Source organism: Crotalus tigris, unplaced genomic scaffold (assembly GCF_016545835.1).
Source record: "Crotalus tigris isolate CLP2741 ecotype Arizona unplaced genomic scaffold, ASM1654583v1 scf7180000018053.2689490, whole genome shotgun sequence".
NCBI lineage: Eukaryota > Metazoa > Chordata > Lepidosauria > Squamata > Viperidae > Crotalus > Crotalus tigris.
Genome location: NW_024096796.1, coordinates 873,445 through 901,304, shown reverse-complemented (window position 1 = coordinate 901,304; position 27,860 = coordinate 873,445). Strand labels below are relative to the sequence as shown.

Genomic DNA, 27,860 nt, shown 5'->3' with positions numbered 1-27,860 from the left:
CCTCGATCTGACGAGCTCAGCAGGGCCAACGCCCTTCATCTTGCAACGGGCCCTGCCACTCATCTCAAGCGGAAGAGCTCCTGGGTTCCGCTCGGGGAGGGGGCGGAGGCGCCATTTCAGACCTGCGGAACTGCCTAACTACGGCGCGCGGGTTGATGGGAAGGTCGTGGATACTGTTGCTTCCGGCTTTGAAACTGGAAGGTGATTCCCCCCCTTTGCCTCCCTCCCCCTCCCCGCTTCGATCCGGTGTCTGAGCTCCCCTTTGGCTCCCGCCGTCCCCATCGGAGCGCCCCCCTCCGCTGTTCAGCCGGTTGTAGTGGGAGGCGGGGCTATGGAGACGGAGTATTACGGTGGGGAGCAGTCAGGTACAGTCGGAGGAGGCGGGAGGGTGAGCTCGGCTGGTAGGATTTGGACTGTAGGTTTGTCTGTGGAGATTCTCAGTCATCCAGGTCATGGTTGTCCCGAAGGTGCTTTTTCAGCTCCCGTTGCCTCTTGGAAAAACACCTTTGGGCTTGCAAATGAGAGCAAGGGATTCACGAGCTTTCTTGCTGTATGGTTGTTCCGGCAGCTGGGTGCGTAGCGTACCCGTTAGGCCCCATTGTGTTATGAATCGGTACCTGACCGTTGCCCGAGTTCCTAAGGCTTTCCTCAACCCGAGAGCCTCTAGATCCGTTGGGCTGCTGTATCGGTAATCGTGAGGACGAAGCTGATATAGTTAATGAAAGTGATGCTGCCCGGCAGGGAGAGATAAATTTGCCCAATCTACTTAACTGCGTGTCTTATTTCTATGTTGTGTTTTGATAATAGGTATGTTTCAAAATATAGTTTCAAAACAAAAAGGAAAATAGATTTTGCCCTCTTATGATCTATGATGCTGTTAAACCTTCTGTGGGAAGACAAAAGAGTGAAACATTCTCCAGTCCAACAACTCCCTTCTTGAAGCTTCTATTTAATTTTCTAATCAGTGAGGAAAGAAAAAGAAACAAAGATAAAATGTAATTCAATTTGTATGACTAGAGCAGTGTGTTGAGATGCGTGTTATGGAGGTGCCCTTTGAATCCAGATCTCTGCACAGCTCAAATAACCAAACAATTTGGTTATTGTTTGTACTATTATTTATACTATTGAAGTCTTTAATTAACTATGGAAAGCAAATATAATTTAAAAGTAGAATGGAGAGCTATTATTTATTTACTAGATTTTTATCCCACCTTCACTTTTGTATAAGTGATTTGAGTGGTGAATATACCTAATACTCCTTCCTCCACCTTCCTCCACCTATTTTCCTCACCTGTGAGATTAGCTAAGAGAGTGACCTGCCCAATGTCTCCCAGTTGGCTTTTATGGACTAGAATTCACGGTCTCCTGATTCCTAGTCCAGAATCTTTAATCACTACACCAAACTGGCTCTCAATTGACTATGTGTTTGAAAGGGATGCGTGCAATTCACTTGATGAATAGATTTATCTTTTTTGTGTTAGGTTGTTTTTATTCTACTACGCAATACAAAATTAGAATTAGTTTTGAGTTAGTAACATTTCCCCAAAAAAGGAAACGTTTTGTGGAGCAAATTCTTCAAGTAAAGTTTCCTCTTCTTTGTTTCATGTATAGTAATTATAGAATAGTGATGATGGCTTTTATTAACTTCCAGATATTTTAAACTACAGTTTATGTCAGCCTTAAACACCATGACTAATGGTGAGAAATACTATAGTCAGTATGCTGAAGACAGTATGTTAAGGAACCTACTCTATTTTCACTTTCATGTTTATTGTAGAATAGAAATATATTGAAATGCAATTGAGAGAGAAATATATATTATTGCAGTCAGTGATCAGTCCATAAAGTATATTATATACATAATACGAATAGTAATTAATAAGTTAATTAGGTAAGCAAATCAATCAAAATGTTGCTCTTGTTACATACTGCATGATATAATTTGGCCAACTTAAAGAATTGAGCCTGGAATAAGAGTTTAAAATAAAACTTATGAAAATGATCAAGAAATTTAGTTAACAGCTCACTATAGATGTCAGCATAAAACAACAATATAAGTTTGATGAGTTCAGTGGTTCCTCTATATGGGCATAATTTGGATTTGAATGGGATAACCTTGTATCAGCCCTCTAAAATTGAATTTGTGTCAACATTAAGGCTATCCTTAGTTTTGGGACTGGCAGGTCATTAAGGAGAAATATAAGGTTAGTTTGAATAATGATGTTTCTATGGCATTTGATTGCTTCTGTTGTATAATCATGCCCTAGCATAGACACTTAAATTAAGGAAAACCCAAGGAGTTCCAGTTCGTTGTGTGTTGCCTTAGTTCAAGGGGAAACAAAATTATTGGAAAGAACCCGAGGAGTTAGATCTTTGGGGAAAAGAACAATTTAGTTCACTACCTGACAATTCATATCCAAGCACTGGATTCAATCTTACTGACACCATCCTCTCAATGTAGAATTACATATGGAACACTTGGAATATGCTCCTGAGGAACTTAGTCTGAACCCTTTCCAAGGGGTCAAAGGAGGTATGGATCTATCTGGGCACCAATTAATAATTGTGTTTGAACTTGTCCTGTGTGCGCTCAAAATGCAGCAAGAATAAGCAATGTCTATTTACTGTAAAATAATTTTTGCAGGGCTGTAGCTGATTTTGGGGCTTTTTTTACATGTAAATATGGCATAAAGTACAACACTAAGATATTTAAATAACTTAACCATTCAATTGGACGATTGTTTAATTTCCAGATATACCAGTGTCTTTGTCTTACTATACTTGATTTCTAAGGCTACTCTATTCAGTATTCAGCCAAAGCTTGCAATGCTCTCTTTGGACCAGCATAGGTCTGGAAGAGCAGAACCTACTCCTTGTGCTTAAAAACAGATTACTGTATATTGCTCTGCCTATTTTGAGGGATAATGGGAGAAATTATTTATCTTGGCAACTAAAGGTTTGATGTAATAATTGAATAATAATGGTTCTAGAATATATCTGTGCCAGACTTTTCTGTTAGCAAATATTTTCTTGATACAGTGATTCTGGGTGATGCATCTGACCTCTATAACTGAGTTGGCCTATAATTTATAGATAAGCAGAAGGAAGCTTCTATCTATAAATAGAAAGGTTTTGAAGCTTATATGCTAGATTAGGCTATGGGAAATTAAATCAAGGATTGCTATAAAATCAATGAAGGCTGCATATAGCTTTGCACATGGGTTTAAAGTGATTTCCCCCCTCCCAGATGTTTCAGAACAAGAGCATAGTCAAAAGTAGAGTGTGCATTTTTAAATTTAACTTGTTTCTTGACTAATAATGTATTTTCTCTAGGTCTAGCCAATACCAAAACTTAATGGATAGATATCTGGCATGTTGTTTACTGATAATGCTGAGGAGACTGATAGGCTAGTAATCTAATGGAGTTCGATATTTTTTTTTTTGTAAATGGGAACTATTAGGCCAAGGCCCCCAAAATGCAATTGTATTGTTAACATTTTAATTCTTGTTAATTTCATTTTGATAAGCTGATTAGTTATGTCTTCCTTTTTAAATGGTCCAGAACGTAAACTTTCTCAATGAATATTATATAAATAGTTGCCGCCCCACTCCTGTACCTTTCTACATTATTTGTATGGAATAATGGAATCTGTTTCCACGGTTCACTGAATATATTTACAGTATTTTAGGATTGGTAATCTTGACTATGTTGAGTTTCTAGCTCCATGGTATTCCAGCCGCTGTCCGAAATTGAATGTCTAAACAAGTCTTAATTATGGAATATTTTAGTTCAAAGTTTTGCTTCCGTAATTTATATTTTTATTTATTTTGGCCATTTTTAAGGCTGCCAATTTAAAATGATGCATAGAGCATAAAAGGTCACGAGATACAATGAAGAAAACCTAAAACAACACTCAATGCTGTAATAAAAGCTATTGTTAAAACTGAGGCGTCAACACCACTCTAACCCAAGATCTAATGAAAAAGCCAGGTTTTGGAACTCTTTAGAATACAGCCAGTATATAGGATAGATATACCTGAGGGTGAGAAGGTGTAGAATATAGAGGGCAACAGCAGAAAAAGCCTGCTATCTGGGTCCCATCAGTTGACACTTCTTAAAGGATGGGATCCAGAGCATGCCAACTTTGCCCCATTATGGAAGACAGATAATCCTTTAGATCAGTGGTTCTCAACCTTTTTAATGCCGTGACCCCCAACCGGTCATAAGTCGAGGACTACTCAACTGGTGCAGCACCGTTTGCAGAATGGGACTTTTGGCGGGCTCAGCAAGGCAGAGACAGCCTGGACAATTCGTATTGGCTTTTGAAAGCCAATAGAATTAGACTCTATTCAAGAGAGTCTATTCTGTTGGCTTTCAAAAGCCAATAGAATAAAAGGGAGTAGCACAGCTAAGGAAAAGGGGAAGAAAATGGCGGACTGCGTTGTTTGGCGACCCCCATGAAATGGTCGTTCCAACCCAAATGGGGTCCCGACCCACAGGTTGAGAACCACTGCTTTAGATAACCAGACTCTATGCCACCAAAGATTTTATAGGTAACAACCAGCACTTTGAATTGTTAATTGAAATCTGTTGGTAACCAGCAGAGCTTACAGGGTGCATGGGCTTGACAAGATATATCCATGATTATCCCTGGCACTGCATTTCACACCAGATGCAGTTTCAAGTGGTTTTCAAGAACAGGCCCTTGTAGAGGACATTGCGTGAGGTGATCAGTGTATGAGTAATTGTCCAAAGGCTTCTTGGTCTGGGTAAGGGATAATTGGCATATAAGTTGGATGCAATGTCTTAGTTGTAGTTGATGCAAAACAGAAATGGTAAGTCCACATGTGAAGGCCTCCAAATTCTCCATCAATTCTGAAGGGAAAAGTGCAGTATTACCCACGTGTTTACTCCAAAGGGATGAATTACCTCGCTCAGCAGTCTCATATAGGTGTTAAGCAAGGGGCAAGAATATAGAGATAATTAAAACTAGTACAGTATTCATTTGCACTGATGTAATTGTTTCTATGTATTAAAAGTCATTGTCAGCTTTCAATTTGATTTAAACAAATAATGTGTTACAGATGATGGTGGAGCCACACCAGTACAGGATGAGCGTGATTCAGGATCAGACATGGAAGATAACAGAAATGAACAACACTCTGGATCAGAGAATGGAAGCATAGGACAACATTCAGAGGTAGTCATGAAATATTTTTTTAAATATTAACTGGAAACTATCCTGCCCATGGTTCCTATCTGTTTGAGCAAAGGATTTCTTAAAAGTTAAACGTTAATATTTAATTCATATAATCTTTTAAAAGTAAACTGCAAATTATAGTATTTCACTATAAAGCAATTTCCATTTTTCAAAATGTACAAGGAAATAAACATTTTTGAAGATTTTGCATAAATTTCATGTGTACTGTATATTTCAACAAGGTTTGCAATAACTTTCATTACTATATACCTATTAATACTGTTAGTGAAGCATTTTGAAAAAGGATCTAGGCTGGAAAAGTAATTTAGGATTGAGAAAATGTTGCTTTTGAAACTATTTCACTTAATATTTTTCTATATTATTTTAATGAAAATAAGTGTTTGTTGATTTTATGTTGTATGAATGAAAGATTTTAACCTAGTTGATTGCTAATATGCACTAATGATTTAGTACGTGCCTTTAAGTTGATGTCAACTCTTAGTAACCACATAGTTAGATTTTCTTCATACGATCTGTCCCTAACCTAATGATCTGTCCCTAACCTAATCTTTCAGGTCTTCCTAAAGTGCACCCATCACCACCCATCAGTTTTCTTAACAGACCCAGCCTAATGACAAAGCAAGTATTTATCTCGTGAACCTGTTGGGGGTTCCCTTTTTAAGGAGGTTCCGTAAACTCCACAAACAAATGGAGCCTCTTAAAAAACAAAAAATAATTTTTTAAAAAAAAAACCTTGTTGCGAAATAGCAGGAGTTTGCCACCAGGCTGTATCTGTGAAAAACTGATCCTGCATCAGGCTGGGTGCCTCTGTCAGACGCTACAAAAAAAACAGAGCATTAGTTGGGTGTTATTGGGACCTGGAGGAGGCCAGGTCATGCAAATCCTTTGGTGGGATTTCCCCTTGTTTGCTGGAGTCTCCAGACGGCCTGATCTCTCCCTTTGCTCGAGTTTGGAAACTTTGGCTGGTCTCCCCTCCCCTTGCTTGCTAGGTCAGAAGGCAGCTGGAGACTTGTAAACTCCAGCTGGCTTGATCCTTTTCACTAGCTGGGAAGGAAGCTGAAGGACTGCAGGGACCCTGGTGAGAAGTGGGAGTTCAGGGTGCCTGAGGTTGAGGTAGCCATGTGTAGGCCTTCCAAGGACTACCCCATCCCCGAGGTTCCCAGTGCACCGTTTAATGACGCTCGCATTCATTTAATGGTTGCATCAGAGAACAGGGAGTGGGGGGTTGTTAAGTGAAGCTGTTTTGCTGAACAACCATCATGGCATACAACCCCAATGGGTAGGCTCCATTAAGGTCTTATTTTGAGGACTACTTGTACTTAATTTACAGTTAAATGCTAAACATTTCAACTGTAATACCCATGATAGTTTTTGATTTAATTATATTATTTGATTTGGTCTTCATTTACTTTCTGTGGCTTCCTTAATATTATTATTTCTATTTTTCCCAGAATGAACTTAGTGATGGGGAAGATGACAGACAAACTCTAGAACATCCCATGACAGACTCAGAAAATGAAGATACACCGGGACAGAAACATAGTGATTCAGAAAATGAGGATGCCGTTAATCATAATGGCAGTGACTCAGAAAATGAAGGGGTTGATGGAGAGAAAGACAGTGACTCTGATATGGAAGATAATCCTGTTCAACCTGCCAGTGACTCGGAGAATGAGGATGCTGTAAATAATCAGGCCAGTGATTCTGAGATAGAGGAGCCTCTGAAGGGCCATGGCAGTGAATCTGAAAATGAGGAACCTCCGAAAAACACGGGCAGTGATTCTGAACATGAGAGTGTGCATAAAAGGCATGGAAGTGATTTAGAAAATGAAGAGCCTCAGAAACATCCAGCCAGTGACTCGGAAATTGAGGAGCATGCAAAAAACCATGACCCTGATTCAGAAAATGAGACAGTGCAAAAACCTCTTGCCAGTGACTCTGAAAATGAGGAGCAAAAGGTCCAGTCCAGTGACTCTGAATGTGAAGATCCCCCCAGAAATAAAAAGAACATAGAGGTAGGTGATAGTGATGGAGAAAATAAGAAGGAAGAGGAACTGGTGAATAGCGCCCAGCTTTCAGATAGTGATGTTGGAAAGAGGCTACATGGCTTTGACAGTGAAGAAGAAGGAAGTCCCAAAAAACAGAAGATAGACAGTGATGAAGAAGATGGAAAAGAGGAGGAGAAATTGGCCAAAAGGAAAGCTGTTGTGCTCTCTGATAGTGAAGATGAAGAAAGAACACGTAAGGAAAAACGAATTTAGAAGTAATTTTCAGTCTATATAAGCTGTGATTCCAAACTAAATGTGACATAACGTTTTGGCTCTGAAGTTTTATGTTTGATGTGTCCCACATCAGCATATTATCATTTGCATCATCCAGGTGACTAAAATGCATAAGCAATCCTGCCATTAGGGATTGCATATTCAGTAGAAATAAACATAGTGCCGAACAAGGGATAAATGTACAAATACATGTGTGAACAGTGATTCATTTTGATACATCTAACAGTTATCATCTTTTCATACTTTGGAATAGACTAAATGTAACACGTCTTTAAAAGCTGAATCCTCAAAAGTTGGAGGAAAGGATCTGAACCATTTCTCAAATTCTGTTGATATCAGTATGCTATTATTCTACCTCCTGAAACATTAGGCCACCAAAGTAAAAAGGACGTGGTGAACCCCAGCTGCTAGAAGTTGTCCTCAATCTAAATCCATTGAAAAATATATCAAAAGCAATTTAGTGTGTTCACTTAATTGTAGAGAAAATTACTGGAACTATTGCATGTATTGCAACTTCCCTGTTTTCCCTAGATATATTTAATGATATATTTGTACTTCTGCTGCCCATTTAGCACTTTCTGTTTTATCCATTCTTTCTATAAACTGATAATTTTTTCCCCTATAGGATAGGGGAAAGCAATAAGAGATAGCCAAGTGGAAAGTGCAGATTTCTTTTAATGTTTGTGTATGGGAAATCATGTTTAAAAATGAAATTATGTTCAGTCTTCAGTATGTTGATGATTCTCAGTTATCTAGTGTAGTTTTCTGGAAGTTGAATCATGGCAATTGGACTTCTTTCCTTTTTTGGTTTGAAACATTTCACTGCTTATGCAAGTGGCTTCTTCACTCTATTCTTGATTGTATTACAAATACTGCAGCAGTCCAAAATGAGCTTTCTAAGGTGTATGTGGTGGATGATTTCTCTTCATTAAAATGAAGAGAAAACAGATCTTTGCTTGATAACATCTTCCATGCTAAATGAAGTAGGTCATACAGTGGCCCATTGTACTCCGCCCTCCCTCCCCCCAGACGGTTGCTATTTGACATTATAACATAGCAGGTTGAAAAATTTGCCTTAGTTCAATTGATTTTTTTTTTATTGAAAATTTTTAAAATTTTTACAAGAAGAAAAACAACCCACCCCAACCCTCCCACTCCCTCCCTCAGCCTTCCCAGAGCTGAATATAGGCTTAATTAAAGTTTCTTGAATTCTTTAAAAAAAAATATAAACCATGAATAAGTCTAAACACATTACTTAAACAACTAATAAAATAATTAACAATAATATATATATTATACTTACGTTATATATATATATATATATATATATATATATATATATATATATATATATATATATATATATATAACATAAGTATTAAAGAAAGGAAAAAAAAATACTTAAAAAGAAAAAAAAATAAAGAGAAAGAAAGAAGAAAGGAAATATAAGAAAGTAAAATAATAATAAAAAATATAAAGAGAAAGAAAAAATAATACAATCTATAAAATATTAAAATTTATATATGAGTTATTGAAAAACTAAATAATATTTTTTTATATCCAACTTATGTTGTATAAAATTTATCCATTTTTCCCATACCACAAAGAACTTCTCTTGCGATTGATCCTTTAAAAAAGCCGAAATCTTTGCCATTTCCGCCAGATAGGATACTTTAGAAAACCACTTTTGCAAAGTAGGCAAATATTCCTTTTTCCAATATTGCCCTACTCCAATATTGCCCTACACCTTAGTTCAATTGATTAACAGGAAGTATGATAAAAATGAATTGGCAGAGATCTACAATGACCTTTCTGAAAAAAAAAATCAAAATTTTAACCAAACTATACAACAAAGATGTTAAAATGGGACCTTACTACTTCAGAGTGTTTACTGGAATTATTAATAAACTTAGGAGGACTTGCTGTTACTTGACACAAGTTTAATTTTTCTGCAGTTATTGTTGTAAATAATTCCTTTTGCTTTTAATGTTGAGATTTTTTTCACAACTAATAATTGATAATTATTTTGCTCCAAGTCGGCTCTGTTTTTGATTCATTTATTTATTCATCTGTTGGCAGCTGCAAAAAAGAGCCGTGTTATCTCTGATGGTGATGAATCAGATAGTGATGCTACCACAGGGAAATATGAAAAGCAAAAGAAATCTATCGCTTCTGATAGCGAGGAAGATGATGATAAGGATGACAGTGGAAAGAAGAAAGAAGAAAAAGATCTTTTTGGAAGTGACAGTGAGTCAGGAAATGAGCAAGAGTAAGTAATTTTAAGATTAAGTTCTGGAGCAATATTGAATAGATGGGACATTCTTTGGTTTATTGTACACTATCCAGTGGTGTTTTAAGTTGGGTTGCCATATAAATTCTTTAAGTAAATAAAAGTTGTAGTGTTAGGTAACATCCCCAGAAAATGGTTATGAATAACAGCTTGTTTTTTTTTTTTTTTTCAGAAACCTCATAGCAGATATATTTGGAGAATCTGGAGATGAGGAAGAAGAGGAATTTACAGTAAGTATATCATGAATTTATATTTTGTTCTTCCCATTCATCACTCCTTCCTGTAATTTTGAGGGATCTGCAAATACACGTTTCTTTAAGTAACTTTCATCTTTGTTAAGTGTATTTCTTAGACTGTGATAACAAAATAGTATGCCATTTTCAAGTTCACTATTACGCTTCATTGGGAAAACATTTATTGGGGTTTTTTTTTCTCCTGCTGGATTTGAAAGACAACCCCCACTCTATACCATAAAATATAAAAAACATAAAAATGAATGAATAGCAATTAACACAAAATAAACCAAAAAAAGAATAGCCTAACTGATATAAGTTGCTGGTGTTGAAGCCATGCTATTTTTTTAGTTACAGAGATTAGTGTATTTGCATTTCTGAAGACCATTAGCAAGCTACTTCCATAATGTCAAAAGAACTACATAAGCATATTAGCTCTGCTTGAAGCAGGCTTATCTTTCTTTATCTTTTTATCATCTTGCCCGATGGAAATATTCTGGACACTTCCAAAATCCTGCGTGCCATTTCATCACCTTTTGAATTGTATTAGTTTGTTAGCTTTATCAATTGCTGGATGTACAATCGATAACCCTAGCCAGCTGGAAATGTGATATCCTGGATGAAATATAAGTATGAACCTTGAGAATTTTATATAAATTCTATGATTGATCTCTGTTAAGTATTCTTAAAAACACTGTTTATATAATGCATTATATAATATATATTATATTAAGTTATATTTAACCAACTTCTATTGTGTTTAACCCAAGGGATTTAACCAAGAGGATTTGGAAGAGGAGAAAGCAGAAAGAAAAGAAGTAGCAGAAGAATCAGATTCTGATGACAATATCAGAAGAGGAAAACAGTACGTTTCTTATAATTTTACAAGAAACCAAATCGATATGATGTATATCAAATTATGTATCATATTTAAAAATCTTGCATTTTTTCAGGAATTTCAACATAGCACACATATTTCTCTTTCCATCCTCAGTTTAAACATCTTTTTCTAACCCTAGTTCAAGTTTGAGGAACAACCATATACTAAACTTTACCAAAAAAGTTTTAATTAGGGCAAATGTTTTTATTATTAGAAGTCTACATTGCCATCTTCTATAAAGGAGGTAGAACTAGTCAGATGAGGATGTCAATACTTTCTCTAAATCAAACTTCTATTTCTGATATTAATCAAAGCCTCTACAAAGCCATGCTCCTATACTGTATACTGGACAAGGTACCCTTTGAAAGCCAGGCACTTCTCCATTATTTGTATTTTTGGTTTCATGGCCAGCTTGCTTTTATAGAACATTTGTTTAGGTTCCGTGTGTTTCTGTGCAGTATAAGGCCTATGCAGATCCTTTAATATATCCCATGGGATTTAGGATAAAAAATGGAATTATAGTCTTAAGGTGGTAAAAATATAAAAATCACTTGACTGTTTCATGTACTCTATATTGGGATTGATAGCAGATGACTTAAACCCTAATTTACAGCTTGATACTGTTGCTTTTCCTGAATAACAAAACAGAACATTTCCATACCACTGGTTTTTGTAATTCTTGAGGGTGCTACCTTTTTCTTTAAATACCAGTACATTTATAATTTCGGGATTGTGGCCAATGTTCTAAATTCTACATCATAATTTTTAGGAGTAGATAAAGCGCTCTTTATTTTGTTGATAGATCTGTCCCAAATACATCATGTATTATATGTATTGGAACCATTCTTGTTTACAGTTGGTTAAGCTGTGACTATATCCTGTTAATCTTTGAATTTTGTGAAACACTGTCTTTCAGTATGGACTTCATGTCAGATTTTGATATGATGTTACAACGGAAAAAGAGCATGAGTGGCAAACGCCGGCGCAATCGTGATGGCGGGACATTCATTAGTGATGCCGACGATGTAGTCAGTGCTATGATCGTTAAGATGAATGAAGCCGCAGAGGTGTGTTCGTTGCTTTCCAAGGCTTGTAAGGATATAATTCATGCAAATGAAATTATTTTAAACTGGATTTCAGGAAAGTACTATGTTTGTCTCATTGAATTGAATACAGGTAGTCCTTAACTTATGACAGCAATTGAGATCAGGCTTCTGTCATTAAGCAATGCAGTCACTGAGCCCTGCTTGGTTTTACCCCTTTTTCTCTGTAATCATTAAGCATATCCAGCTTTTCACATTGAGTTTGTTAGAAGCCTCCTGGAAAGGTCACAAATGATGATCATGTGACCCCGGGATACTGAAACTGTCATAAATACGAGGACAATTCAGAAATAAACCTTCGTTTGAGCATGTGTGAGAAATGGGCGGGAATAGCGATGCCCATCCCATGGCACTGTGCGCAGTAGTTCACTACGCAATGAGTGGAAGGAGAAGATTGTGTTGCAGTTGATTTATCTACTAGATCCATTGAAAATGAACCCTGCCATACAAAATCCTGCCAAATGTGAAGTGCATGCAGTAATACCATTCCTATGTGTGAAAAAACTTTCGGCAGCTGTGATTCATCGTGAACTGTAATGTTTATGGACCAAACATGATGAGTGAAGGTGTCTACGTCAGTGGTGTTGCATGTTTAAAGATGGACAAACTGACGTGCATGATGAGGCAAGGAGTGGCTGCCCATCTGTATTCAGCGATGAATTCATGCAGGAAATTGTCAAAAGTCTGTCGGTTCACAATATCTGTGCTTTCTTTACACTTTCCCCAAATTTCTCAGAGTGTTTTGTATGAGGTAGTGACAGAAAATTTGGGATTCCACAAGTTCTGTACTTATTGGGTACCAAAATTCCTTTCTGAGGAGCACAAAACACATCGAATAGGTTCTGTTTTGGACTTTCTCAAGAGTTATGCCGAGGAAGGAGAAAAATTTCTTAACAAAATTGTGACTGGCAATGAGATCTGGGTGTCGTATGTGAACCCCTAAAGCAAACAGCAGTCAGTGGTGTGGTGTCATACACACTACTCAGAAACCCCAAACTCGGCAAATATTGTCTGCCAGAAAGGTTATGGCAACAGTATTCTGGGATGCCAAAGGCATACTGCTAGTGAGGTTCATGGAGCATGATTTGACCATCAATTCAGAAGTCTACTGTGAAATGTTACGAAAACTCAGATGAGCCATCCATAACAAGTGTTGGGGCATATTGAGTTCCAGTGTGGTGTTGGTTCACGATAATGTTCACCCACACACCACTAGACGCACCCAAGAACTTTTCAAGCAGTTCCGTTGGGATGTTTTTGATCACCCTCTCTATAGCTCAGATTTGGTGCCAAGCAACTACCATCTCTTCAGGCACATGAAACAGTGGCTTGCGTTGCACCACTTTGACGATGACAATGCGCTTCATGATGCTGTTACGGGGTCGCTTCATTTCCAGGCGGGAGATTTTTTTGCAGAATGAATTTCAAACTTGTAAGACATTATGACAAGTGCCTCAGTTTGAATGGTGATTATGTTGAAAAGTAATGTAATGTTGTAGTTTTCTAATGTGTATAATAAAAGTTCTGTATCTGCGAGTGTCTATCATTAATAACCAAACGGAGGTTTATTTCTGAATTGCCCTCATACTTGCCAATTGCCAAGTACCTGAAGTTTGATCCACATAACCACGGGATGCTGCAACGGTCCTAATCCAAGGACCTAGATTGACATCACTTTTTTCCATGCTGTCGTTAACTTTAAATGATCTTTAAACAAATGGTTAGAAGTCTTGGACTACCTGTAGAACCAAAGCTGATAATCCGCAAATCTTTTAAAAGAAGCTCACCACATTTTTTCTATTTACAAAGTGCAGCATTGCTTGTTAAATTTGCCTTTTTTTTACTGCTAACTTAGTTCACATTCTTTAGGAGAATAGTGTCAAGATCTTGAAAAAAGCTCTTATTCCTGCTTCTGCCTAATATCACTCTTGTGTGGCTAACGTGTACACTGAATGAAATTCTGTGCACTATCTGGATACAGAAATCAATGATTCAGCACATAAAAAACCTCAGGTATAAATGTAGGAAATACCAGTGAAATTTACATAATTATAATTGCTATTTTTTTTCAGTTATTTTGTTTAGGCTTAGTTGGGCTTGCTTTTTTAGTTATTTCATTACAAAAGGTTGTAGTTGGTTTGATTTGCAAATGTCTTAAGCATTTTGCTTTTTTCTGCTTATGTTTAATGCCATGTATAATTTCTTGCAGGAGGATAGACAGTTGAATACACAGAAGAAACCAGCACTAAAGAAGTTAACTTTACTTCCAACTGTAGTCATGCATCTTAAAAAGTAAGCAAAACTCTGATTTTTTTTTTCTATTCAATATTGGAAAAAAGAAGGTTTGATGTAGACCAGTGGTTCTCAACCTGTGGGTCGGGACCCCATTTGGGGTCGAACGACCATTTCACGGGGGTCGCCAAACAAGGCTGTCCACCATTTTTTCCCCCTTTTCTTTGGCCACGCCCCTGGCACCCGGTGATGTATAAGTGGCTGGGGGTCACCACAACATGGGGAACTGTATTATGGGGTCACGGCATTAGAAAGGTTGAGAACCACTGATGTAGATGATCATATGCTAAATTGTTATTTGTTTTTATCTAGATAAGTAGATACTGTAATGGTCCTGTACTTTGTTTTATTATTTTAATATGAAATGAATTTAAATTTTTGAAGACTAACTTTCTGTTGAAAATAACTTAAGACTTTTAAAAGTTTATTATACCTTGGAAGGTTTTATTAAAATCACTGAATTGCTAAAGGATTTTAAAGGTGAATAAAACCTAACTTGATAAGAGTTTTTCAAATAACTTGTTTGGAGTGTAACCAATCTAGCTACAAATCTGTTGATAATATCAGTGAATCATTTGCTTGTAATAACTAGGATCCACATATCTACATGCATTCAGATTATTTAGGTTTTTGCACCAAATTAGCCTATATCCTCTAAAAGTTGTTCTTCAGGTGTTGTATAGAATCACAGGGTTCAATGGAAACGTAAAAGTCATCTAGTCCAACTACTTGTTTAAAATATGATCCATAAGACTATCTCTGACAGATTGCAATACTGTCTGAATCCATGTCTTTTGAAGATATCCAGCAAAGGAGAACTCAATATACCACATGGCAGACTGCTCCATTGGTTGACAGTTCATACAGTCAGGAGGTTTTAATCAAATAATATATTTTACTAGCAGTTTGTATAAGGCCTTGCTAAGTTATATCCAGTATACTGTAATAACAGCATTCCCTGATCCACTAATAATTTTATCCAAGAAGATGATATTAGTCTGGTGTCGTTTATGGTTAAAAAAAAAACATTTGCATGCTCCTGTTAATTGAATAGTATCTATCATAAAGATGCTGCTTGTCGGTTCAAAGATCTTGCCCAATACATAAATCAAACTAATAGATCAGAAGGACAAATAGTTGTAACTGGAAGGTAGGTACATAGGTGATTTAAACATATTGAAAATGGCTTCCCATCCCATCTTAATATTTTTGTCATTTTAAGCAGTGGAATAAAGAAAGAAATTGATAGACTTCCAACAAATATGCCTTTTTCTTTACTTTGGAACTGCTAGTTTAACATTTTGTTCTCAATTTTTAGGCAGGACTTGAAGGAAACTTTCATTGACAGTGGTGTAATGTCAGCCATCAAAGAGTGGCTTTCTCCATTACCAGATCGGAGTCTTCCTGCCCTGAAAATTCGAGAGGAGCTTTTGAAGATTTTGCAAGAGGTCAGGCTCCCATGCATGTGGAGTCAGCATAATTTATTTCGAAGACTTGTTTTGTATTCTGCTAAGATTAATATTTGAGAAATTAATAGGCACATAACAGTAAGATGAATTGTGGTACCTGCATAGTTTCAGTACCTACAGAAGTACTTTCATTTTAAAATTAATACAATAATGAAGTATTGCTGCTCGGTGAAGCCAAATTCTATAAAAGTTAAGAAACCTTTGAAAATGTGGGAATCTCTGGATTTAAATGATTTCCAACAGATGCTTAATTTCTTGCATCTTATATGTATGGAACTCCACAGCTCGCCTGAGCATCTGTTTCGTTCAAGAATCCTTCCTGATAATATGCATCTAATATGCTTAGACTTTTGTTATCAAAACAAAACTGAAGTTTAAGCAGACTATGGTTTTTCATCATTCTTTTTTGTAGTTACCTAGTGTGAGCCAAGAGACCTTAAAACACAGTGGGATTGGAAGAGCAGTGATGTATCTCTACAAACACCCAAAGGAATCACGGTCCAACAAGGATATGGCAGGAAAGCTAATTAGTAAGTAAACTAATATACTGTACGCTACTGAAAGATAAAATTCATTATAAAGTCCATCAATTGACAAAAATTAAAATAAAATAACATAAATTAAAATAATCTACCTATCCCAGGTCTTTGGGAAGGACTTGATAAATGGATAAAAATGCCAAATCCTATCTGAACATCTAGTTGTGTGACAAACTATACAAATAATAATTACAAATTAATTAATAAAAAAGAACAAAAAAGACCCTTCAAAGAGCAGACTTGATGAATCTCTAGGTCCTTTTTTCTACTATCAGTTTTCTATGTTTCTAAAATAGAAAATGCTACAAACATTCCTACTGTTGAATATGTGATGAAATGCTTTGCAATCTTATTTATTTTAATTGTATTTTCAATATTTTATCTTATTTTTTGAAAATCATTTTTATGTTTCATTTTGTTTGTGTTTGGGAATTCAGGTAAGTGTTTGCAAGATTACTGCTGATAAATGCAGGCTTAAATATACATAAAACTTGCATATTTCAGTTCTTTAAACTCATTATTAAGTGAGGGGCCTAAACTACAGCTGTCTTAAATATATGTCAAGCTGGTATTGTGTTTTTATACGTGTGCTGATTTCAATAGTAACTAAAATGTATATTTTTCAGTATTTATGATACTTTTAAAAGCTATATTTTCAGATTTAATTAAAGGAAACTATAACTAAATTTGTTAAATTTAGTTTAACAAATTTGTTAAAATAATTTAGTTTTCTTCTAAGGATACTCATACTTTGTTAATTTAAATGGACTAAAATCTCTGTTTAAGGTTAAGCAGTTCAAGTGGCTGTCAGAAGTCAAGTTTCTTATTGGGTAGATACTGGGTATATGCTGTTTTGTTACTTTTACTTAATTAACTTTGTCCTCTTTTTTAATAAAACTAAACAGATGAATGGTCCCGGCCCATTTTTGGTTTAACATCAAACTATAAGGGAATGACCAGAGAAGAAAGAGAACAGAGAGATCTGGAGCAGATGCCTCAACGAAGGCGATTGAGCAGGTAAGTACTTTATACAAATATATAATGCCTTTGGTGTTTCAATTCCAAAAGCTATGTAGTGATTTCAGTTACGTATAATTTAAACAATAATCAAAAAAGTTGCTGCACGTAGCCTTCTCCAGTACAGGAGATGGATAATCCACGGATGGGTTTTCTCTGTCTGCCTGCTCTTGAGACCAAGTAGCCAAAGCTTGACACGCCCCCACTTCCTGTGGAGTCCATTCTTAACTTGGTCTCTGCTCGGAGAAGACTCGTTTTGGCGTGGCTCTCAGCTTATCAGGTTAGACAAGAAATCCATTGATTGATTATCCCTTGATAATTGGCTTCCCCTTCCAAAAAAATTGCCACCTATAGGAATTTAACCACAAAATTTTCTGGGGATCAGTCCTGATCTCAAACCTAAAATTAAAAAGGGGATTGGTGGGGAGGGAAATTTCCCCACAGATATCAGCCAGCCCCAGGGCTCTGGGGGGGTGAAAAGGGGGGGAAGAAGGCATCAGCAGAGACTACTTGCTGAACCTTTTCCCCAACCACTAAGTTTTCCTTGGGATCATCCCTGATCCTATATTAAAATTGAAAAAGGGGGTGTGGGGGGGGGAAAACTCCCCACGGATCCCAGTCAGCCCCAGGGCTCTGGAGGTGGAAAAGGGGGGGGGGAAGGCATCAGCAGAGACCACTTGCTGAGCTTTTCTCCCCAACCTTCCAAGGGATTTTTTCCTCAAATTGGGGGAAAAAATAACAATCTCCAGGTCCGGATTCAAACTTGAATTCGGATCATCGGAGATTCCCTAGCAGCCCAGGGCAACCGCGGGCGCCATTTTAGTTGCCGTTTTCAGACAACAAAGGCAATCCCTGACTGGGATTCCCTTAAAACGTCACAGCGCGCCAAATTTAAATCCCCGGGCACAAGCAGCTTCTGGGAGGCTGCGGAGCTTATTTTCAGAGGGAAACGAAGCACAGGAAGGGAGTAAGCCCCAACCAAGAAACGGAGGCTAGAGAACCCTCCTGGGATCCGCAAAGCCCTTTTTCAGGGAGAAACGAGCTGTGGCTGCCATCTCTTGCCAGAGAAAGGCAAACCGAGCTTAAGGAAGCTCTACATCATATCTGGAATCACTGATAGAGGCGGAATAGGAGCACACAACCAGCGCTCCACCCCCGATACACACATATAATAATAGGACAAAATATAATAATAATAAAAATAGATACATAAATTTTAAAAATAATAATAATAATAATTAAAAAAAATTTTTTTAAAGCTAAAAATTAAGCGACTGCAGGGCCAACAGGCCTAAAGACAGAACACACAATATTATCATCATCACCATTATTGTTGTTGTTATTATTATTATTATTTTATTATTGTTGTTCCTATTATTAGTATAATAGTAATAGTATTAATAAGAATAAATTCCGCTCTAGGTGACCGCCATTTGATACCTGCTGTGTATTAAGTCAGGCCTACAGACCCTTTTGAGGTCGCCACTGATATTTTTTGCCTCCCTTTTCCTTTTTCTACTGGTGCACGTTGCCTGGTCACCTAAGGCCTCCGGGCGGAACCCAAAGAGTGGTTCCAAACGTGCCTTCGGTACCTCCCTCAGCTACCGTGACCTTAGCCCAGAGAGAATATTTTTGTTGTGGTCGGGTGATCAGGGGAACAGTCCTGGTACTTGTTCCAATTTCGCTCCCGCCAATACTTGCCTGCCTGAGCGTCTTCTCAGTTTTTCTGGGACTGCTCAAGCGGAATGGAGGGACCCTCGTTGCCTCAATCCATGAGCACGACCCCTCCACCTCCCAATTACGGCTGCAACACACCTTCTGACCAGAAGGCGGCAGGCAAGTGCAAAGCGAAGACAAAACACTCGCTCAAGAGGCCCTCCAAGTTGGCGGAAAAGCAAGCCAGCCGTAGGCACCAGGCCCTGGAGAAGGAGTTCTCCAGAGCGCAGAGGCAGGCCCAATTGGAATTGGTTCAAATAGCGGCCACCGAGATGGAATTACCATTGGGTCCATCCACATCAACCCAGAGCGCGTGGTCCATTCCAGGAACACCGCAACCACTGGATCCGCCATCTACATCAGCCCAACAAACAACCACGGCGGCAGGCACAACCACTGAGTCCAACTCTCCACCTGCGGTCACCACACCCAAAGGTAATGACATAGGGGACATCTGGGCAGATGGACGGCTAGAGGCCCTATTAACCAAAGTGGTGGACCGAGCCCTAGCACAGCGCTCCGCCCACCACGACCAGGGGCCCTCCATCTCAGCCATGCCACACTCGGAACTCCCCTCAGAGTCCTCAGGCATTCAGGAACCCGTCTCCCCGGCCCAGTCCTCCATGAGTGGTTATTCTTCACCACAAGAGGAGGATCAACCTGGGATCTCTATGTCAGAGGATGAGGAACTTCCCCCTGAGCCCCCCTCAGGGGGATTATTTAATCCCAACCGCTTCCTCACGATACTACGCAAGGCCACAGCCATTGCGGACATGGGGACGGATCAGTTTTCTCAGCCGCAAGCGACACCGGCCACCACATCCAGACCCGTATTCGTAGAAAAGGTGACAACGCAACACCATATACCTTGCCCCGCCATTTTCCTGAAAGGGATCAAGAAGCCATGGGACTCTCCCGCTTCCTTCCCATCAGTGAGTGGTACGGACAAAAAATTATACAGCACTGCCACAGACCTCAATGAGGCCTTAGAAATTCCTAAAGTAGATGAAGCCTGGACCCCCTTGGTCTCCCAGACAGCCATGGCTGGGGACCTAGTGGAGGCCCTTAAGGCAGATGACAAAAAGTGGGAACAAGCCTTTCGCAAAACCCACCAGACAGCGGCATGGGCCATCAAAGCAGCCACCTCGGCCTCCTTTTTTGTCCGGGCCACCCTCATCTGGTTGCAACAACTACAAACCATAGTTCCTATGGAGGACATACGAACACACCAGGACCTGGCTAAGATGGTAGCAGCCACGGAATACGCTGCAGACGCAACGTTCCAATCGGCCATTTTTTCATCCAGATCCATAGCATCCAACATAATTGCCAGGAGAATGCTATGGCTAAAACACTGGCAAGCTGACACCAAGGCTAAGTGGCGGCTAGCGACCGCCCCTTACTCAAGCAACGGTCTGTTTGGGGAGGCCTTGGACCCCTATCTTGTAGAGAACAAAGACAAGCGGAAGGTCATGGCACACTTGAACAAAAGGTCAGACAAACGTACCACACCTTACTTTCGTAGGCAGTCCTTTCGTCAACCGACAACCACGCCTATCAGTCAGGCACCCAAGCCATTCACTCCCAGGCAGAACAAACCGTACGGCCGCCCCTACGACAGACCGGGGTTCCAGCCCAGACAACAAAACCAGTCGAGACGACCCTTTCGTGGAACGGGTCGTCCGTACCGGAAGACAAAATGACTCCTACATAGACCTACCCATTGGAGGAAGACTAGCTCACTTCTTCCACCAGTGGGAGCAGACCTCCACGGACAACTGGGTACTACAAACCATCCAGTCCGGGCTGTCCCTGGAGTTCCTGGTCACACCCCCAGACCGACTCATCAACTGCTCGGTCTCCAGGAACCCCACCAAACGCAAACTCATGCAGGAGGCCATCCAACACCTGTTGGACATTCAAGCAATAGAACCGGTCCCAGCGGAATACAGAGGCAGAGGATTTTACTCCATCCTCTTCGTGGTTCCAAAGACTTCAGGAGGATGGAGGGCAATCCTGGACCTAAAAAAACCTCAACCGCTACATCACATACAAAAAATTCAAGATGCAATCCCTTCAGTCCATCCTGGGAAGCATCAGAGAAGGAGACTTCCTGGCATCGATAGACCTCACGGAAGCCTACCTTCACATCCCCATCCACCCAAACCACCGCCGGTTCCTACGTTTCTGTTACGGGGGAAAACACTTCCAATACAGAGCTCTCCCCTTCGGTCTATCTTCGGCACCCAGGGTATTTACCAAGATACTAGCAGCGGTAGCCGCCAAACTGAGAAAAATCCCAATACGCGTCCAATGTTACCTAGACGACATACTAATCCAAGCAACATCCCTACAGACAGCTCAGGCGGACGTAAGGACCGTCATTCGCGTCCTCCAATTACACGGATTCTCAGTAAACTTTCAGAAGAGCCAGACAGTTCCCTCGTCCAGGCTGCTGCATCTGGGGGCCATGATAGACACAACCAACTGTATGGTCTATCTCTCCCAAGACCGGGTGGCCGGCATCAGGGAACTGGCTCGCTGGGTTCACAGGCAACGTTCAGTTCCGATACTAACACTTTCCCAATTATTGGGCAAGATGGTATCGGCCATAGCCATTGTACCCTGGGCCAGGCTCCACCTACGGGAACTACAGTGGTTTCTGCTCCCTTACCAACGGCAGAACACCAGCGCATCCAACCACCTAGTCAGGGTCACGGCACAAATCCGCAGGGCGCTACGCTGGTGGTGCTCTCGGGCCGTGACCAAGGGGTCACCCTTCAAGGAACCAGTCAGAGTTACCATCACTACAGACGCCAGTCTGTATGGTTGGGGAGCCCATCTGGACTCCCAGTTTGTACAGGGACGTTGGTCCGCCACGGATCTGAGAAACAACATCAACTGGCTAGAACTCAGGGCTATCCACCTAGCCTTGCAACAATTCAAAGACAGAATCAGAGGCCACCACGTTCTAGTCCTAACAGACAACGTAGCAGCCAAGGCGCACATCAATCGGCAGGGGGGGACCAGATCAAAAACCCTGATGACAGAGTCACGACTCCTATTCAGCTGGGTAGAGCCCAATCTGAAGTCACTAAAAGCGGAACACATATCGGGGGTCAACAACCAGCAAGCGGACTTCCTAAGCCGCACCACAGTGGACCCTTCGGAGTGGGGGCTACACCCGAACTTGTTCCTAGACATCTCCCGCAAGTTCGGGTACCCGATCCTCGATCTGTTCGCATCATCAGACAATGCCCAGCTCCCCAGATTTTACTCTCGTTACTTCAACCCGCGAGCAGAGGGGACGGACGCTCTGAGAACTCAGTGGCCTCAGGGTCTGCTTTATGCCTTTCCCCCACTACCACTCATACCGGCGGTCATCCGAAAGCTGATTCAGGAGCGGGCAGAAGTGATCCTAGTAGCACCATATTGGCCACAGAGACCGTGGTTCGCCGACCTGATGAACCTGTCTCAGTCGCCCCCATGGAACATTCCCCCTCATCAAGTGTCCCTACACCAGGGAACCATCAGTCACCCGGAACCCCAATGGTTACAACTGACCGCCTGGCACTTGAGCGCCAGATAATGGCACAGGAACTATTCTCTCCCGGGGCCATTACCATAATTCAAGCTTCACGCCGTCCGGCAACAAACCGCATTTATGACTCCACTTGGAAAAATTTTTGCCTTTGGTGCAGGGAACGGCAGTTTGACTTACACAAACTCTACATCCCTCAGATAGTAGATTACCTCTTGGAGGGACTAGACAGAGGCCTCGCCCCCGCGACCATCCGCAGGCAAGTGGCGGCCTTGTCCACCCTCCTCACCTGCACGGATTCGGTTCCCTTAGCTCACCACCCCAGGATCCGCGCCTTTATCAAGGGCGCCTATAACACCAGACCTCCAGTAATTCACAGGTACCCGTCCTGGGAACTACCGCGAGTCCTTCACGCACTCACTCGGTCACCATTTGAACCATTGGCGACCGTTTCCTTGCGACACCTGTCGCTAAAGGTGGCGTTCCTGATTGCCATCACATCGGCCAGACGAATTTCGGAACTGGCCGCACTGTCAGTCAGAAACGACCTATGCATTTTCCACAAGGACAGGGTGGTCCTTAGGTTAGATCCTGCCTTCATACCGAAGGTGAATTCACTCTTTCACAGGACACAGGAAGTAATTCTCCCAAACTTCTGTCCAAATCCAACACATGACCGGGAGCGGCAGTGGCATACATTGGACGTCCGCAGAGCCTTGCGGCGTTATATAAAGCGTACAGAACCCTTCCGCAAATCGGAGGCCCTATTTGTGTCCTTCCAAGCGGGCACCTTGGGGCGGAAAGTTTCCGCGGGCACCATTGGAAGGTGGATCCGAAGCTGTATCGCAGAAGCTTACAATGTATCATCCCTGCCGCCCCCAAGTCATCTCACAGCCCATTCCACCCAAAGCGCTGCAACTTCGGCGGCATGGGCTACCCAGGCGTCAGTCGAGGAAGTTTGCAGGGCCGCGACATGGTCCTCGCCTTCCCCGTTTATACGACACTACAAGATAGACCGCTTTGCATCGGCGGACGTCTCCTTTGGTAGGAGGGTCCTCCAGCAAGTTGTCTCAGAGATCAATCTACCGGCCTTATCTGTTTCCCACCCCTTGGGACAGTGAGGCTTTGGTACGTCCCATCCGTGGATTATCCATCTCCTGTACTGGAGAAGGGGCGTTGGTCTTACCTGAACGCCTTTTCTCAGTACGGAGATGGATAATCCACACCCACCCCAAGGCCAGCAGGCCGCTAGTAGGGAGCTGAGAGCCAATACCTCGTCAATCATCAGCCAATTCGCCCTCGTTAAGAATGGACTCCACAGGAAGTGGGGGCGTGTCAAGCTTTGGCTACTTGGTCTCAAGAGCAGGCAGACAGAGAAAACCCATCCATCCATGGATTATCCATCTCCGTACTGAGAAAAGGCGTTCAGGTAAGACCAACGCCCCTTCTAGAGCAGGGGTGTCAAACTGCCGGCCCGCGGGCTGGACATGTCATCACAAAAATGCGCCCACCCCATTGCCGGCAATGGCAAAAATGTTCCGATACGTAGCGCGACATCACGTGACGTTGCAAGTTTGACATGTCTGTTCTAGAGTCTCTTCCCTGGAATGTTTTGGAACTTGTCATTCAGTTTATAAAAGTTTTGATCTTATGAAAGTACTATTTATTTTCAAAAACCTTTCATTTGCTCCTTCCTGAAGTATTCTTCCTTAGGAGCATTCTTGTTCCTGTGAGTTACAATTTGCTGAACATGCTTTAGGTATTATTATATGTTTTTTATTTTGATTTATAGGAAAGAGACTATTTTGATTATGATCTGTTTACTCATCTTTGGTAGTACTAACCATCCTTCTTTTGTTTTTGCAGCTCTGGTGGTCAGACACCTCGCAGAGACTTGGAGAAAGTATTAACAGGAGAGGAAAAGTATGTGGGACTGGTTCCTCAAATATCATTTTGATATCTCACAATTTCATTCTGTGGTTTGTAATGAAGAATTTTGAGCTTTTGTGGGACAAAAAAGCCAACTGATGAGATTGAGAGAGATTCTTAAACACCCTCATGTTATTTAGCAGTACCTTTGTTATATTTTTTAGAGCTCTCCGACCTGGTGATCCAGGATTTTGTGCTCGTGCCAGAGTTCCAATGCCCTCCAATAAGGATTATGTAGTGAGGCCAAAATGGAATGTGGAAATGGAGTCCTCTCGGGTAAGTGGCTAATGGAAAAGGAAGACATTCAGTAACATTGAAATTAGATCTCTTGTAAGTTAGGTGTTGCAGGATTCACTTAAATTGTTCTTCACTGCTCTTCTCCATCAGTATTGTTTCCAGAGCTTCAGCCATGTACTTCGTGTACTTTAAGAGGCTACTATTCTGTCCATTGTGAAAATGCAACCTATATATTTATCAACCATTTTATATTGCTGCTCTGGCTATGATCTTGCAGATATCTGCATGATTATCCCACAAAGCTTGCAGATGACTTTCTTTGCACCATCCTTTCTGTTCATCACAGTATGAAATGAAAACCATTCATCTCTTCTGACTTTTATTTTTTTATATGTGAAACAAGGCAAAGAAAAAGAGTGTTAAGTGATTATGTTGTCTGTTATCAGTAGTCCATTCTTTAATTTCTAGCCCGGGACACTTAAAAAAGGTATTAATCGTCTGGAAAAACACAAGAGGCGATTTACTGAACAGAAACGTCTCAGTAAAGTGCATCGAGCTGTCAAGTTCAGCATTGAAGGCAACCGGATGCCCTTGTAGACTTATATTTCACTTGTCCCTGATCTAAGAGGTATCTCTGAAAGAAAGTGTGAGCTGTGCATGTGCTGTACTGCTTGCTATTGTTACCCGTTTAGACAAAAGAGCATGTCTTCACCAACTCAGAGGTTTCATTAAAGCTTTCTGATCAAGGAAAATAACTAATATATTGGGTTTTGTGTTTTTTGAGGTTTTCAGGGTTTTATGACTGGAAAACTAAAAAGAGTTGACATTTAAAACTAGGCTGCTTTTCAGCAAGGATACTAACAGCAATTTTATATACCATTTTCTTGTGGTGGTGAGCTTTCCACATGCCCAACTTGTTGCTTTTATTATATCCTAACAATTCTTACCAATCCAGCTCGTACTAATTCCAGGTGAGTAGTCCAATGTCAGTTCTGCTTGTTTCTGGAGCTGTCTTGAGTCCTGTCTTTGGTCGGCTATCTTTCCCTAGAAGTCCTGGGAATTCACATCACAACTCAAGATCTTTTACATGATTTTGTAAAAGGTGTAATAAAGATTTTGTCCTAATATAGATTTTGAGATATTTTCTATGGATGATGCAGCATATTGATTCTTGTTTTATTTTGTTCTATATGTTGTCATGAATGTGTAAGCTAAATTTGTAAAACATTTCTCATGAAACTGTTTAATAATATTCTTTGGTTTGTCAGGTAGCTACTTATTATGTATACTAGGGACTTTCATGGTTTTTAATCCCATTCACATGCAGAAGTGGCATAGTGGCCTAGAGGTGCAGATCCTCACCTCACAATCGGGAGATTGAGATTTCAATCCTAGGCAGCGACTGATGTTTCTCTACCAGGGCCCAAAGAGAAAATATCTGCTGCGAACTCCACATAGGTGTTAGGAAGGGCATCAGGCCAGGAAACACGCAGGTCTATTCAGTCACCCCGACTCCACCATTGATAAAAGGGATTGCAGGGTCATACAAAGGGAAAAAAATCTCAATTCACATGCAGATTCAGGCGTTATTATTACTAATTTCAATGGACATTTCCAAAGGGAAGCAGGAGAGAAAAATATAGCTGTTTGGGAGAAAGATTGCTCAACAGATAATGCCATCTCCTTCGAAGAGTTTCTAGTCACCAATTGTGGGATAGAAAATTGCCAGTTGAAAGAAATCCAATGGGTGGTGATGCATCATAAACATTTCCTTTTTCTCGTCCTCACTGTTATATTTTCCATATTGTACAGTATTTACCAAGCCAATCTGCAAAAGATTGCAGATTAAAGTAGATTTTTATTTGTTTTAATAGACAACAAAAATCCAAATAAATCCAGTACAGGAAAAATAACTTGGTTTTTAACATAGTATTAAACCTTGAGAACATAGGATAATTATATCAGTAATCATTTTTAAGCAGTGAATGAACATGCACATTTATTATGAGAATAGCCAGAATTATACGTTAATCACAGAATCTTCTATATACTTCTTGCTACCTTTAATGCTTAGAAACAAGACTAAAAGAAGAAAGTAAACCTTGCCTAAGATATTAGAGGGAACATTTAATAGATTTCTTATAATGTTGATAATGTTCCTGTGAACTCTCCCTTTTGCACATTCCAGTGATGTATGGAATACTTGTTTCCTATCCGTCTCTTATGAACGAGGTCTGTGTGAATAGCCGAGCTAATGCTTGAGTTTTAAATCCACAGTCTGGATTCCAAACTTCAGCAGTAATTGAAGAATTGTGTCCATTTTGATAAAAAGCAACACTTTCTTTTGTATATCTTTAATGTACAGTACATCTCTAGACAGTATTTGAAAATAAGCTATTGAGAGTCCCTCACAGTGTTACTAGTTTCTGTAATGAAAGATAGCAACTGCAACAAGGGATGATATATGTATGTTTTTGTGGTTTATAAATATCAAGATTTCATTGATGACTGTTCTAATACTAAATAAAAGTTTTTTTTTCAAGTTCCAGGCAAGTTCCAAGAAAGGGGTCAGTCGCCTGGACAAACAGATGCGGAAGTTCACAGACATCAGGAAAAAAAGCAGAACATCCCATGCTGTAAAAATCAGCATCGAAGGAAATAAAATGCCATTGTGACCTTCCGCAGAATCACCTTTGATGACTCCTGTATAGACTCTCAGAAGATGTCCACATTTTTTTAAGAAACAAACTTTGGGGGTTTTAAGTGCATCTTCAAATTGTTGGTTCAGCTGATTGTAATACATGTAGAGTTATGAACCCTGGGACATTGTTCATTATGGTTTTATTTAACCCTGACTTCTCGTCTCCTTTGTACAGACAAAACCTTGTATTGCTACAAATCTCGTACATTAAAATCTGTTTCTGAGGTGGGGTTTGTGTGATGTTTTGTGAATTGAATATGTATATAGAAATTTTACTATTCTTAAGTTTCAAAGAATACAAGAGCTATGATTATATTTTTATAATTAGAGGTAAAGTGTGTTTGTCCTCTGTTTACATATGTAGATTTCTGTTAATTGACCAAATAACACCATGATAAGGCACCTTTTT

General features: G+C 40.0%; 1 protein-coding gene across 7 annotated transcripts; it reads left to right on the top strand.

Annotated features, from left to right (window-relative positions):
• The first annotated feature begins 81 nt into the window (after window positions 1–81).
• Window positions 82–27,680, top strand: IWS1 (interacts with SUPT6H, CTD assembly factor 1). Of its 7 annotated transcripts, XM_039347133.1 has the most exons (16): window positions 141–201; window positions 2,462–2,533; window positions 5,086–5,201; window positions 6,674–7,463; window positions 9,584–9,773; window positions 9,967–10,024; window positions 10,798–10,892; window positions 11,824–11,974; window positions 14,220–14,302; window positions 15,621–15,750; window positions 16,184–16,301; window positions 17,216–17,327; window positions 24,451–24,507; window positions 24,678–24,789; window positions 25,219–25,378; window positions 27,294–27,431. In XM_039347133.1, exons 1-15 carry the CDS (start codon window positions 156–158, stop codon window positions 25,345–25,347), a joined length of 2,259 nt encoding a protein of 752 aa, XP_039203067.1. In that variant the 5' UTR covers window positions 141–155; the 3' UTR covers window positions 25,348–25,378; window positions 27,294–27,431. The 7 variants fall into 7 exon arrangements, with proteins under 7 accessions (XP_039203070.1, XP_039203067.1, XP_039203066.1 ...); XM_039347132.1 differs by lacking the exon at window positions 25,219–25,378 and having other exon boundaries at window positions 27,294–27,680; XM_039347134.1 differs by lacking the exons at window positions 141–201; window positions 25,219–25,378 and adding an exon at window positions 209–365 and having other exon boundaries at window positions 27,294–27,425.
• Window positions 27,681–27,860: the final 180 nt, after the last annotated feature.